General features: G+C 43.9%; 1 protein-coding gene across 1 annotated transcript; it reads left to right on the top strand.

Moving 5' to 3' along the window:
- The first annotated feature begins 495 nt into the window (after positions 1–495).
- On the top strand, positions 496–8,121 carry hadhb (hydroxyacyl-CoA dehydrogenase trifunctional multienzyme complex subunit beta). The gene is made up of 16 exons (XM_076756856.1): positions 496–583; positions 2,041–2,113; positions 2,531–2,572; positions 2,712–2,808; positions 3,019–3,063; positions 3,287–3,386; positions 3,961–4,048; positions 4,277–4,464; positions 4,576–4,756; positions 5,241–5,362; positions 5,730–5,809; positions 5,893–5,940; positions 6,101–6,188; positions 6,492–6,566; positions 7,334–7,498; positions 7,709–8,121. The coding sequence occupies exons 2-16, from the start codon at positions 2,047–2,049 to the stop codon at positions 7,742–7,744; spliced, it is 1,422 nt and encodes a 473-aa protein (XP_076612971.1). The 5' UTR covers positions 496–583; positions 2,041–2,046; the 3' UTR covers positions 7,745–8,121.
- Positions 8,122–15,816: the final 7,695 nt, after the last annotated feature.

Here is a 15,816-nt window from a genome sequence, read left to right as displayed (position 1 = left end):
CTGGCACCTCACCTGTGTGCCGTTATTGGCTGGGGACTACACACCCACTTTTAACAAAAACTCTGTGACAGCAAAGTGCCACATTATGCCATGACAATCATAACCATCTTCAACAGATAATGAGTTGCTGATTTCGCATCACACACCAGACAAAAAGGGATATTTGTTAGTTGTAAACTTAACGAAAAGCCGCTGCCTCACCTGTTCACACACCGCTCACTCAAAACATTTTCTGATCACTGGGGGCGCAAGAGTGCCGAACAGTGAACGGCAATAAGGACCTCAAAACACACTGAAAAATTGCCGTAGCCTAAATATTATTCTACTCAAAACGTTTCCAAAAGTGAAATTATATTTGCAGTAAGCAACTTTTCACGAAGTCGGTATTATAATCTATAGTCAAGAGATATTTCAAACACGAGCAGCTACATAGTTGTTTTTGGTTGCCCGTGTGTTTTCTTCAGGCATTATTTTAGTCAGCTAACTCATCCGTGGGTCCTTGAAAGCGTAGTCCAGCTGCGCTTGTGAGTCTGGCCGAGCGTTTGACAGGGAAGCAGTGTCGGCAGTACAAGCACAAATACAGGTAAGCTTCAACTTACCCCTCACAACTGTTCATGAAATTAGAAAGAGAAGAGATGTGCCATGGAGTCTGCAAATGCTTCATCCCAAGCACAGAGGAAGAAATCACAACTGAGTGGACACTTGAGCTAACAAGTAGCTAGCTACCCACCGTTAGCTTTATTAGCTTGCATCTAGCTAGAGCTTCATCGTTTTGCTGCTTAGATTTTTTTTCCCCATAATGAGTTTTATGATTGACGTAAACGTTACTTTAAGGAATCAAACACTTAGTCGATCTGTTAACATTTCTGACCCTGACCGAGTCCCGTGATTCTTTATTTCTGTCTCTGTCATTCTCCAGGGTAGGAATCTAGGTGAAAGGTCAGAACCAGGGTAGGGGGGGGTTGGGCCGGGTGACCGTCAATGATATGTCATATTATTCCCACATAATAAAACAAAGAAGAAGACATACATATCTACTTGACTCTCTTGTGCTATCAATATATATAAATATATCCATATATATATGGAGACGAATCTCTCTATATCTCTCTATATGTAGATATAACATTAAATCCTAGCCGACAGACCTTTTCAGTTTAGATCTGAACAAAATTAAAATATTATGGGCAAATGCGGAACAGAGTAGAGCCTCAGAATGAAACTTTCAAGGTCTTTAGGTTTATGGGTAGTAAAGACTGTGTGTACTGATGAACATGGTGACACTGCACTAACGCTGACTTTGGGGGGGGGGGGGGGTCCAAGCTGAATGTGAATCCTGAATGAAATATTTTATTTTCATCTCAAACCACATCATCTGCACAGCCATACGTAGGTATGGTATGGGGCAGGTAGGGGGCTGTGGGACGAAGGTTTATTATGTCTGGTGTGATTCAGACGTTCAAATCACTGGTTGACCTTTTGCCTACTCTGTAGATCTATTACCTGAGAGCAGATGTCGTGTGGTTGTGTCAGTCCAGGACACACTATCACGGGGCAGTAATGGTGATATATATAGTCTTCATGGGTCATTCAGATTCAGGAATTAAACGAGATTAATTCAGGGCTAAGACTTCTGAGGAGCAGGGAAACTGTCACTGTGTACTCATTTACCAATTCATGATTTACACTTGGTGAAACTAAATGCTGTCTAATACAGCAGCCCTGCTACAAATCCTTCACAAAGGTAATGCTGTTCAGTCTTTGTTGACTCTTTTTTAGGGAGGTGTTGATTCGACTTAATGATCCTTTCATACAGAGAGGTGATTCTGTTATTTCATCCACCCTCGCTGATAGAAATGGGGTTTTCTACATACTGTATTTATTGCATTAGCTGGTAGTTTGGAGTCCAGTTTAAGATAAAATCTGTTTTTTTCTGCCCTGCTAAGAAAAACCCCAAAAGTAGTACAATTTTTGAAAACACAGGAATGTTATGCAAAGAACAGTAAATAAACAATACAGTTCCTGTTTGTTTCTCTGCAGAACATAATGGCTTCCATGTTGCTGAACTCAATGCGGAGCTGCTCCGTCAGCCCTTCCTGGGCGATGAGGTTTGGTAAGCTGTCTACATACTCACTTTTTTAACAGTTTAACAGAATCCAATATGTGTCAAAGCAATAAGAAAAACATTCTACCAAACAAGAGAATAGTCAGAAATGCAAGATACACTCACAGCTAATAGGTTTTTTTCAATGTGTCATTATGAATCTGATCTTTGGCCACTGTCACTTTTTTTTTTTTTATTATTATTATTTAGCCTTTGCATTTGTATTTTTACACAAATCGGTCGTCCGACCTAAAATACACACATCTGTTCTTTAGAATCAAGCGGCTACACCTCCATCATCAGCTTATGTTGTTGTACTGTATATACTGTTAATCATTTGAGATGTTTGAGCCAACTGAAGTTTGGTGAAGTACTTTAAATTATTTAATTGAGGATGATCAGGAGCATTTTTTCTCTGTGTGTCAGGGGCACGCTCTCTCAGTACGACGGTGCAGCTTCAGGCTCAGGGTAAGTCATTATTCTAACTAATATCATTTACATTCACAGAAAAATGATCTGCTATTGAGATGGACTTCAAACAGATTCCTCAGGTCAGCTCACAGCTATCAGAGTTGATCTATCTGTTACTGTGTTTCTTTTCTTTCAGTTCAGACAAAGAGCAAAAAGACCCTGGCTCGGCCTGGTGTGAAGAACATAGTTCTGGTGGAAGGAGTTCGAACCCCGTTCCTGATGTCTGGAACCACGTACGTCTCTGCTCTTTTCTATGGCTAAGTTCACCGGCTGGAGCACGCTGCCAGCAGAGGTTTATACTGCTCGGGAAAGGTTCTTTGACCCGGCCTTTTTTAGACACCTATTGCGTAAATGTGCCATTTTGTGTGTTTAAATGTTGAATTGCTAAATGATCTTTGCAGAGATAGCCTTGACTTTAAAGCCTTCCTGGTTTGTTTTTACAGGTATGCTGACCTAATGCCCCATGACTTGGCCAGAGCAGCTCTGCAGTAAGTGTGTGCTAAGGTTGTGTTTTCTGTCCACCACTGGAGTTTTTATTAACACCATGAATTGCGGTAAAGTCTGCTGACGTAGCGTATAGTTGTTCCAATGATCAGTTGAAACGATCTTATCTTGTCACAAGCCTGTTTTTCAAATTCTCATGTATAACAGAAAGGTCTTTTTTGTTTTAATGGTGTTGTGATTTAAAATATTTCATTTGGGTTCCCGCAGGGGTCTGCTGAACAAGACCAGCATTCCCAAAGATGCTGTGGACTACATCATCTATGGAACAGTCATTCAGGAGGTCAAAACCAGCAATGTAGCCAGAGAGGTAATACCACCACAAAATGGTCAGAGTGTCTGGAGCTTCAGGTACCTTGCATATGTTTCATGTGCTCTCTTTAAAGGTGCAATGTGCAAGATATGGCAAGGAGGTTTGTTTGAAAGGTTCAAAAATACATTAACATCATCAGAATGTGAAGAGGTGACTGCTCTGATGTTACGTCAAAGATGAATATGTCTTGTTTTGCAGAGATATCTTCTGAAGTTAGCATGCTAACCGGCTACCTGCAGCCCGTCCTGTCTCGTTGAAATAAACCCTTAATCTTCAGAGTTTCTGTAGATCACCTTGGCACTGTTTTCCCTGTTGTACATCTAGCCTGTGTCAGTCTCAGAGGCTGTGTACAGTCCAGATCTTGCCATGGTTGCTGGGAGAATAAAGAACCTGGCTCCGTTTCCCACGGTGCTTCAGCTAACTAGCTAACAGCATCTTGCAGGTGGTCAGTTCATACACATTGCACCTTTAAGCCTGGATCCTCAGCACAGGAAGAGATGTAAAGTTAACCAAAGGTGCATTTTTGCTGTTCTGTTGTGCTTCTCTTCCACTTTCTTTACTGTGATTTCAGGCCGCCTTGGGTGCAGGCTTCTCTGACAAGATCCCAGCTCACACTGTCACCATGGCCTGTATCTCCTCCAACCAGGCAATGACCTCAGGTACTAAGAAATCTCCACACCAAGCCTCCTCTACCTCACATACTGTATATTTCAGGCTGGATGATCACTATCATTATACATGAAGTCATCATTCATCGACTCTGAAGGAAACTGAACTATTGTGGATGCAAAAAATGCTTGGTGTCATTCTTATGCTGTATGCTGCAAGTTTGGTTGTCCCGCTCTTTGTTTGACCTTTGTCTCTTCCCCCACCCTCCTTCTCTCCAGCCGTTGGGCTGATTGCTGCAGGCCAGTGTGACGCCGTTGTGGCAGGAGGGGTGGAGTTCATGTCCGACGTTCCCATCCGTCACAGCCGTAAGATGAGGAAGACCATGCTGTCCCTCAACAAGGCAAAGACCCTCGGCCAGAGGCTCAGTCTGATCGGCAGCATCCGGATGGCACACCTCTCCCCAGAGGTATATTATGTTCACTTTAAGTCTCCAAGAGCACCACTTCCAGCTTGTGAAGTTCTTCTCTTGGACTCGCATTGTTTCCTCCTGTAACCTTTGATTATGTGTGGTGTGTAGCTTCCTGCTGTGGCTGAGTTCTCCACAGCTGAAACGATGGGACACAGCGCTGACCGTCTGGCTGCTGCGTTTGGGGTCACCAGAGTGGAGCAGGATGAGTTCGCTCTACGATCACACAGTCTGGCCAAAAAGGCCCAGGAAGCCGGACTGCTGCAGGATGTCATCTCCTTTAAAGTGCCAGGTAAACACTGCCAGGTTCACACTGCTGAGACATCACACATGAAAGGGTTATGGACGGTTGCGTGTGCTAGCGTTCAGGAGTTTTATGGTTGGTAGTAGGTATCATTTGACTTGTTTGGTGCGTGATTTGCATTGAATTTGTTTTAAAGTGGTCATTTGATCCCCTTTAACCTCTGCTAGGGGATCCAGTAACATACACAAGAATGTGTTTAGGCAGCCGTCTGTCCCCCATAAATAGTCTTACTGCATTTATGTTTACAGAATACATTAACTGAGTAACTGATGCGCTCAGAGGGTGATTGCAGGAGAGATGCATGGGATTGCATGCAGTTGCAACATACTGCAAGTTTTTAATGTTAACGCAACACGTGGTTGTATTTTGTTGTCAATTCCACATTTTTGCTTCACAGAAAACATCATGCAATACAGAGTTTTGTTTTTTTTTTATTGTCGACATGATGATTGTGTGTTTTTGTCTGTGCCAGGTCGTGATATCGTTTCCAAGGACAACGGCATCCGCCCATCCTCCATGGAGCAAATGAGCAAACTAAAGCCCGCCTTCATTAAACCTCACGGCACAGTCACCGCCGCCAACTCCTCTTTCCTGGTAAACGCGCACACACACTCACACACATCGGACCCTGCAGCTCTCTCAGTGCTCTTAATTCCTGCTCCCTGGTTCAAAAACACCTTCAGCGCAGCATCTGTCTCTGTGTGTAAAACAAACACACAAAGCTACACACACTTCAGGCTGCAAAAGCAAAGCTGCAAATTACCTGAAGCAAAACGCTGTTAAGCAACTTCGGCTTTTTTAATCACCTTATTTGTGCAACATAATAACATTTTGGGCCCACTTATGAAACACACTGCACGGCCGGGCCCAAACTATGTCTGCTGATGTTGCTCACAAGTGGAAGCGCTGCCACCTCTCATAAACTCCATCAGTAAACTGCTTGCTTTGTGTGTGTCCGCAGACTGACGGCGCCTCTGCTGTGCTCATCATGTCAGAGGAGAAAGCCTTGGCTATGGGTTACAAGCCTAAAGCCTACCTCAGGTACCTGCACCCTGTCTGTTTCTGGTTGAACTGCCTCCTGTGTCAGTTGAGGCGCTGATAACTTTCTGTTCTCGTCCCGACAGAGACTTTGTCTACGTGTCCCAGGACCCCAAGGATCAGCTGCTTTTGGGGTGAGTCCCTCGGTAGAAATGTCAGCTGACAAAAATTTAGCTTTGCTGAAAAACCTACAAACATTTGCAAAACAGTCTGGTTTGTGATGGACTGTGGCAGCTAAACCAATCGTTTGACAAAAAAAAAAAAGTGATTCTCTGTCATGTTTGACTCTTCCAGGCCAACGTACGGCACACCAAAGGTCCTGGAACGGGCTGGCTTGTCCCTGAATGACATTGACGTCTTTGAGTTCCACGAGGCGTTCGCAGTGAGTTTTCACATTTGGAGGAAGAAACTTGTGCCACGGTGGATGATTGTGCACGGCGATCTTTTAATATCCCGTCAATCTCATAGATATTTTAAGTTACAGATGCATTCCTTGAGTGGTTAAACTAGAATCTCTCAATTTCTCTGCCCGCCTTGAACCACTGCTGTGTTATTCATGGTCATTGATGTTGGAGTAAGATTTGACCGGTCTGCTTCATATCCTGCGATGTTGAATCAGTAGAAATCAATGTGTTTTCTGTCTGGTATCTATGGTAACTGTTGTGGATATATCTGTGTTTTCCAGGGCCAGATAATGGCAAATCTGAAGGCTATGGACTCAGACTGGTTCGGTCAGACATACTTGGGCAGGAAATCGAAGGTAAGATCGCTGCTGCTCAACTGCTGGCTTTTTCTCAGAGTGGATCCATACAGTACATCTGGATGCTTACAACATACTGCAAGAGATGGACATTGAATCAAGTCTTATGAAGAAAATTGTATATTTGGTATTGGTATAATCAGAGTTTTATATGGATGTACTGTCGGGCTGTAACTAACGATTGTTTTCATCATAGATAAATCTGCCAATTATTTGCACGATTAACCATTCAGTCAGTAAAATGTCAAAAAACAATGTGAGAAATGCTCAGTGCAGTTTCCCAGAGCACAAAGTGACGTCTTCAAGTTGCTTCTTTTGTCCAGCCAACAGTCCAAAACCAAAAAACTCTTCATTTATTATCAGAAGTCACCATGAAAAGCAACAAATTCTCACATTTAGGAAGCTGGAACCAGCAAATATCTGACATTTCTTGTTAAAAATGACTGGAAACAAATACTCGATTATCAAAACAGCTGGTTATTCATTTCTAATTCATTACTAATCATTGTAGCTTGAATGTACTGTAATACAAATATTGTAAGTAATATTTAAACATTTTAGACTTTGGTTCACCAGTTTGGTTTAATTTCATGCCTAACATGACCATAATCGATGAACAGCAATGAGAAATCAGATGTTGTTGCTTAGTTTTATATACATACTAATGTGTGTTTAATTGCTGAATTCTGATTTCACACAAAGAAATACTCGCGTGCATATCAGTCCTGACCGTGTGTGTGTGTGTGTGTGCGTGCGTGCGTGCACAGGTGGGAACGCCTCCCATGGAGAAGTTCAACCTGTGGGGAGGCTCTCTGTCTCTGGGCCACCCGTTCGGTGCCACAGGCTGCAGGCTGGTGACCACAGTGGCCCACCGGCTGAAGAAGGAGGGAGGACAGTACGGACTGGTGGCGGCTTGTGCTGCTGGAGGACAGGTGATTCATGGCCGGCATGTGAACAAGAGAGTTTAATTAAAATTTTTTAAAAAGTTTGGTCTAATTAAGGTCTTAAAGGTTCGGGAAATGTAGACTTCAGTACATGTTTGCAGGGTGTGAACCCCTTAAGATGTGTATAGTATTTTGTTTGTGGGTAGATTTTCTTAGTATTTCTCTTTGATAAACTGATTTTATTCTTGTGTTTTCCAGGGTCATGCCATGGTGATCGAGGCGTACCCCCAGTAAAGTGAAACGGCACCTGTAACCACATCTGAAGGTTGATTATGACGGCTACACACACGCTAACAAGAGAGTGTACATACAAGCACCACTTTGCCTTGATCGGGAGGAGTCAGATAGAGTATGTGAGTGTGTGTGGGGAATCTTTTTGTACATTCAGCTTTGCTTAGAGGCTCTTAAATTATAGCTTGATGTTGTCGAGGAACATTGCCTTGGATTTGGTGGACTTTGTGTCAGCGTTGTCATTGATTCGAATGTAACATAGCCAAACTGAAGCACTCTGAGGAGCAGGAGTGATTCTAATGTTTATAGACGCTGTAATATTTTGTTTTCTTACCAACAGTTGGAATTAAATGCTGTGATGATAATCACACTGACATTCATTTCTGGGTTTGTATTTCTTTTGTTTGCTCCTGAGATAAGCCTTTTTCACAGCAGACGCTTTGACTTGTCACAGTAAGAAAAGCACAGGAGGTACTAATAACATGTGTCTCTGCTCTATACAAGTGTCCCAGTAAAACTCAGTGTATCAGGACTCTGAAACTGAAGCAGCTAAATGGAATTCAGCCCTTCATTTTGTTATGCCACATCTTCCATTAAAAAGGACGGATTAGCTGTAGTGATTATCAGGAGCTGAAATGTCAGAAATTCACTGGTTGCAGCTTCTGAAATGTGAAAATCTTCAAGTCTTCCATGACAGTGATTTGAGTAGACCTTTGGGTTTTTGACTGTTGTAACATAAAATTTGAAGATATTTACATTTATGCATTTTATTCCATTTTCAAGCAGGCCCTTAAAATAAGACATAAGCGAGAAATTAGAGTATTTTTTTATAAGATTGGGAAAGACTGAGAGAGAGGACAACATTAATTTGATGGCTATTTTACAGATGAAACAATCGAGTAAATTATTGGCAGATGACACAACAATGAACATACTTATTGCTGCAGCTCTAATGTGTCAGAAAAAATACTTAAGAGCCCATGAAAAAAATGTTTTCCTATAACAATAAATATTTAGGACTAAATAAGAGACAATGAGGAGTTTAAGAGTCAAAAACGAATCTGCTTCATCGCTGTGTGGGTGTGGTTTGATCACATGACTAACCGTGTTCTGGCAATCTGAACAAACAACCCCACAACAACACACTTTGATTCAAATGTGATCACACTACTTCAAACCAGCGAGACGAACACCCGTGTGTCATGTGAAATATCCCAAACTGTTTGAACTTCAGCAGAATAGTCTGCGTTCAGGTTAGACGCCACTGCTTCTGTGAGGAAACTGACTGAAAAACAGGTTTTCACTGCTTTTCAAGGCGTTCTCGTGAATCAGAGGATTTAGCAGAAATAGCGGGGTTAACTAGGTTTTGAGCTCAATAAAGATAATTATATTACGGCATTCATGTGTAAATGCAAGTAGTTATGTTTGCAGTAAGCAGGCTGAGATTGAATTATTACATAGGCTGGTAATTCACTGCATTTCCTCTCCGCTTCTTTCCACTCTGTGCTGATGGAAGGCCTTGAAGCCTGGACAACAACTTCAAGCGGCGCTGATGGCTTATGTTTAATTCAGCAGGGACTGGAACCGTTGCAAGGAAAAAGATCAACGTATAGACAGCTTTGTGCTGCAGATAACAACAACAACAAGAGCGAATTTGGGGAAAGGGGGTGTCTGCTCTTTAACGGATTTCAAAATTTGCATTGCCAAAATTTTTTTGCATCCTGTATCAAGATGTGTCAGCAGTAGACTGGCTTTGGATTCCTCTGCGCTTAATTGATGGTGAATAACGCTGTCTGCTCCTGACGAGACGACTGATGTTAATGAGGAGGTAAAGAGGGATGCTCGGGCTTCCTGGTGATTTAAAACAACATGGGTGTGGAAAATTGGGAATACGGCTGGCAGGTTACTTAAAAGTTCAGTCTGCACTGCCGTCTTCCTGATATTTGGTGTTCACGTTGTGGAAAACCCGAACTTTTACACCCGCTAAAGTGTTTGTCTAATTGACAGCGGATGGGTAAATTTATATCAACACTCTGCCTCCTCTCTGCTTTGGTGCCTGCGATCCCCTCAGCGCTCACCGGGGAATCTGCTCTGCTCATCACACACACACCTCAGGTTGGGGGCTTGTTAACATAACTTCAGTCAGACACTTCCGTTTAAAATGTATTTAAAGATTTAATTCTTCCAGCTTAAGAAATCCTTGACTCTGAGCGGGAGGAGTTGATTAATGCAGCCGAGCCTGTCACACGGGCTACAGGCGGAGGGAATAAAACCAATGTTTTACTGCCAAGGAAAAACGGAGCTCGAATGTAAATAGCGGGGAGAGAGACAGAGAGGTTTTTTTTTTTTGTGTTTTTAAAGCTTCAAAACCGCCTCAACCCTGCGAGACACCGGAGACACGCAGACACACACCGACACACGCCGACATAGCGGGCCGCCTCCCTGCCTCAGCGGGGCTTTGATCAGACGGAACCTTTTATGGGGAATGACTGGCGAATGCACCCGCTGCTGTCACTACAAATCTACCTCACCGAGCGCGCGGGGGAGCGGGGAGGGCGGGGGGTTCGGAGTGTTCGTGGGGAGGGAGGAGGGGGGAGGGGAGGGGGTCGACGTGCAGCGGTGTCTTTCATCTCGTCCTAGCCGGCTCACGCGGGGCGGCACCTGCTGAAAGCTGCACTTGACTCGCGCTTCCTCCACCTGCTCGTGCGCTCAGCGTGTGTGTGTGTGTGCATGTGTGTGCGTTATGTTAAACAAGTTTCAGTGCGCTGTAGTATAATACACTGAAATGTGTGTAATGAATATAGTGGAGTCAAGGGTCAGGGTTTGACTTTTCCCATTTTTTTAAAAAAACAAAAGTCAGTGGAAATACCTTTAAAATAAAATTATGGCTGCAACATAAATCAGGTGTTCACTGCGCTCACTGTGTCTGTGTGTGTACAGCAGTCGGCCTTTAAGTACTGACTGGAAGCAATTCATGCTTCACATTGTTGCTCCTGCAACATAAAGGCAACAGTATGAGGTTTTGGGAAATAAGCTTATCCTTCTTTTTCTGCCGAGTTAGATGAGATCAATCCCACCATTGTACATTAAATACAGCTTGAAACCACCAGCTTAAAGCCTGAAAAAGGCAACCAAGTTCTCCCAACAGCAGGTCTAAAGCTCTATCTCGTTTGTTTAATTAGTACAAAAAACAAAGTGTAAAAACAACCTGGTTTGAAAGGGGCTTGTGCACCAATCTATTTCTTGGCAGACGTGGTAACTTCCTGGAAACTCCACAGGTTGCCATTACTACAAAGAAGCCAAAATGACAAACTATTCCTTTAAGTTCCCACCACGGATGTACAAGACAATAATTCATCTAGCAAAAGTACACACACAGTACAGTCCACAAGAGTTACAGCAAAACACATGACAATAAGCAATTAGGCACTGAGAATGCTGTATTAGCGACACAGTAGCCTCAGACAGCTAAAGCTAGCTTGGTTCGCAGTAAACTCTGATCTACGTGGTTACATGAGGCATTTTTTTCTGATTTTTAGTGGAGTATTAGGGTCCATGTAAAAACAGCCGGTGAGACTGTGAGTGATGCTTGTGAGTGTCAAAATGAATGTGAGTGGGTGGGTGTGATGTTAAAAGTTTTGGTATCTCGACTGTACAAGTGACAGAGCTCTGACAGTGTCTGTTATAGAGAGAGAGAGTGTGTGAGTGTGTGTGTGTAGATAATATAACCAGTTTGATTTGTTTACCAGTCAGAACTCCAGTCCGAGTAGACAGGAAAAGACAGTTATGGCAGTTATACAAGACTTACAAACAAATGGCCGTCATAAGCAAGCTCTGTGTTCTGTGACCACAGACTAACTTTTTGTTGACTCTATATGTTGCAGGCTGGAGGGCTCTAAAGAGGAATACTCCACCTGCACATCCAAGTTTTGAGAAAAGTACTTGTTTCTGTGCACTATCCGCAGGTGAATGCTGTCTGCAACTTTTGAGTTAAAAGCTTTTATAGACAGAACTGAACCAGCTTTAGGAATGGCTTTTAAAATACCCAAAAACATTTTGATCAGGATTTATGCGGAACAATGCTTATGTGATCAGAGCTCTAATATACCCACAGGTTGGGCCAGACCTCGCTGAGAAGTGTCATGGACTTTCTCACACCTTTAGAGCGTTTTAGAAAAGTTTAAAGAAGCGTGGAAATGAAACAAACCAAGTACATTCTGCTGTCAGGCCGCTTACTCTGCATATGTGATGGCTACATGATTATAACGCTCATATTTGATGTAAATTTGATTTTACAGTACTGTCTTTTTTTCAGTAATATATTTTACCAACATAATATTTAAATTAATAAAGAGATGTGCCTGTGCTCATGTTTAAAGGCTTCTCAAGCATTCCCAGAAAGGTGACTTTGACTTAAATTCACATGCATAAATGACTATTAGAATCCGAGCTTCACTATAACCCCCCACTGAATCAACAGCTCTGCTCATGTGGGCTCCACAGGCAAAATCTTATCAGATGCATGTTGGTGGCATTACATGAACGTGTTGAAAGTCGTCTCTAGACATAAATTTGGGGTTTGGTGTCATTGTGCATGCTCCACCCGTTCATCAATGCTATTTTCTAACAGCCTCGCACGTACATGTGACGTGCCAACAATGACACTCCTTCTGTTACGTGTATGTATGACATGAAAAAGCTTGAGAACTGCTGGTATATGTTTAATTAGCTCATCTCCAAAGTTAAGGGCTTTGGTCTGGTTTCATTACCTTGTGTGCCTCTTTAGACTGTGTGTCTTTTTCATTTTTTACAGCTATGACCTGATGCCGTCCATCACTGCTTCCTGTATTTTAAAAAACGCTGATTTTGTTATCCCTGTATGCACAACTTTGCCACATCTCTTGCTAGCTGGGCTTCTCTCTCGCCTCTGGAATCGCCCAAACTAATTCTAATTCACACTTTGAGGCACCATATAAACACAACTTTTCCCACCTTCAACAGATTCTGCAGTGTTTGTTCCTGCAGGTACGACCCCATAAAATCCTCAGACATTAACTCGATGGTTCAGTTCCTAACAGGTGCAGCCAGTGCAGCGAAATGTGGTAAACTACCGGTGTTGATCTGATCTGGGGCCTGTGTGCTTAAGACGGTGTATCTTTGTGGATTCTGCAGGGAACTTTGGCATCCTCAGCAACCAGCACACACACATTAACACACACTCACAAATACATCTAGACGTCTGTCGGTTGTACACCGACTATACACAGGTGGATGGCAGAGGCTGTGTGTGGAGCAAGTGGATTATGAGGAACGGTAATTGGCTGTCCAGAGAAGCTGCCCATATGTATGTGTGAGTGTGTGTGTGTGTGTGTGTGTGTGTGTGTGTGTGTGTATATGTGTGTGTGTGCGTGCTCTGTCCGGAGTTCATCATGTTCTCATAACGGTCAGTTAGGGTTGTCCGCCAGGCTCGATCTCCTGTCGGGATTGTAAATGTTATTGATCAGACGCATACGCCGCATCCATAACGAGAGCTGAGACACTGTTTTCCTCACACACACACACACACTCTCTCTCTCTCTCTCTCTCTCTCTCTCTCGCTCTCTCTCTCTTTCTCTCTCACACACACACGTACACTAGAGTACAACTCATTAGGAGCCATACACACTCATAGACATATCCTCATTAACAATCCCGAGTCATACACACTAAACATCCATACACATCTAGTTGTCAGACAACACACACACACACACACACACTCTCGCACACACTGACTGATTTAGTTGAGTGAGATGGGGGGGGGGAGTGAAGGATGGGGGGGCATAAAATGTGGACATGAATGGTGTGTGTGCAGCATGTCAGTGTGTGTGTGAGTGTGCATGGACGTGTGTGTTTGTGTCAGTATCGAGCATGACATTTGTGTCAGTGCACGGCTGCGCGCAGAAGTGTGTATCTCAAGGAGTGTATGTGTGAGTGTGTGTATGGCGCGTGTCAGAGTCTGTCAGCCCCGGCGTCTCGTGTCAGGGCGAGAGGCGAGACATTAACAACTTCTGTCATTCTGCTGACAAAATGGTGGCAGAAGATTTCCCATGGTGCCCTGATGACTGCTGGCGTTTGTCAACAAGCCCTGTCACCGCGGCGATGAGGGGAGGGTTGGGTGGTGAGGGGAGGGAGGGTTGGGGGAGGGTTAGTGACAGGCCCCGGACCTGTTCCCATGAGCACCAGGGAAAGAGAGTGTGTGTATATGTCAGTGTGTGTGTGTGTGTTTGTGTGTGTGTGTGTTGTAAGGGGAGAGGGAAAGGGGGGAGGCAGGGGGAGGGAAGGGTTGTCTCTCAGCAGCTTTCATACATAGACTGCGAAAAAACCAAAATGAGCTGTCACTGCAATTCCCAGGATGCCTTGCTGTTTAGCATAGCAGCAACAGCAGCAGCAGCAGCATGAACTGTGTGTGTGTAAGTGTGTGTGTGTGTGTGTGTGGGCCGGTAAAGCTGATAAGCTAACTCTTTCTCTCTCTCTCTCTCTCTCTCTCTCTCTCTTTCTCACACACACACACACACACACACACACACACATTCAGATAATTAAGCAGAGCAGAAGCTCCCCCTGACGCGAGGCAGAGCTCATCTGCATTTTGGCCTCCGGCGCGCAGTTAGGAGCAACGCCTGATGGAGGGAGAGAGAGAGGGCAAGTGAGGGAGGGAGGGATGCAGAGAGGGAGGTAGAGGGAGTGAGTGAGGGAACGAGAGGGAGAGAGAAAGAGAAAGAGAAAGAGAGAGAGAGGGTAAGGAGCCAATTAGCCAGCTGGATGGATGAGTGACTGACAGCACTCTTGACACACTGCTATCCGGGCTTTTCTGTTGCACACACACACACACACACACACACACACACACACACACAATAACACACACACACACACACACACGCCTTCCTGCCCGTCTCTCCTTCCATCCATCCATCTCTCTCGTCTCAGCCTCCTTCTCTCTCTGCATCTCTCTCATGCTGTGTTGGTGTCTCTTGTTCTCGCCCGCATCCTGCGCTCTGCATAAGGCTCGCGCTCCAATCGCGTCCCCCCACAGGGCTCAAATGTCCAACGACCTTGTCCAATGAGAGCGCCCGCTGGGCTGCGGGCCCCGCCCCTTCAATGCTGAACTCTAAAGGGGTCAAAGGTTGTCGTCCCACCATTTTGCAGACAAAAACTGAAGTGGTCAGGGGCTTGTTTTCACCCCTCCTCTCACAAAAAAAAAAATGTTTGACGTTGTGAAACGTGGGCTCCATTGCTGATTTCTAGGTGTGTGTCCTTGTGCTTCTATCCTCTTTGAGTTTTTGATCTTTGGAATGGGATATCTTTTGCAAAGTGAGATATTTTTGTCTCGCCCCTCTTTTGGCACTCTTCTCAAGGCCTCACAAGCATTAAGATTAGAATTAGTGTGAGCTAAGGTTGGGTTAAAGGAGGGCGTAGCTTGTGGTGCACAGGTAAAATTATAGGCTGAGGTGCAGGTTAAGGTTTGCAAATGAATGTTACACATTTAAAGTGCTTTGAGGGTGTGTGATTCCCACATCAACTGAAACTGAAACACTGACAACGAACTTTACAGTGAAGTAGGAGGCATCTTGTGTCGAGCAGTTAAACTTCTGACATGAAACATATTTACATATTCATAGATTCTGCTTTTTTTTTTTTAATGAGGGAGAAGGAATATATGTCATTTTAGGGATTTTAACAAGATAATTTAATTTGTTTTGTGGAAAAACTCTATCAGAGACACATTATTATTCAAAGACGAGTACTTTACATACATCTTAAAACATGTCTGGAGGGGATCTTTAAAACGGCCATCAGCCCAGAAGCAGACAGCGCTGCGGAAAGGGGCGGGCAGCAGGTGGGAGTTGACGTGACAGATCGCTGACCATGCACAAATCATCAAGGTCCTTTAGGAATCTGGAAAGTTTTCTGGAGTTTGACAGCTTTGTTTTTTTGGAGAAAGTGTAGCTGAACACAAAGTTATACATGTAATACCATAATCCAACTCAGCCACTGGCCTGACTGCCTTCAGTTCAGTCTGATTCAGTTCA

Source organism: Chaetodon auriga, chromosome 18 (assembly GCF_051107435.1).
Source record: "Chaetodon auriga isolate fChaAug3 chromosome 18, fChaAug3.hap1, whole genome shotgun sequence".
NCBI lineage: Eukaryota > Metazoa > Chordata > Actinopteri > Chaetodontiformes > Chaetodontidae > Chaetodon > Chaetodon auriga.
Note: the sequence above shows the minus strand (reverse complement) of the source record. Positions and strands in the feature narration are given on the sequence as shown.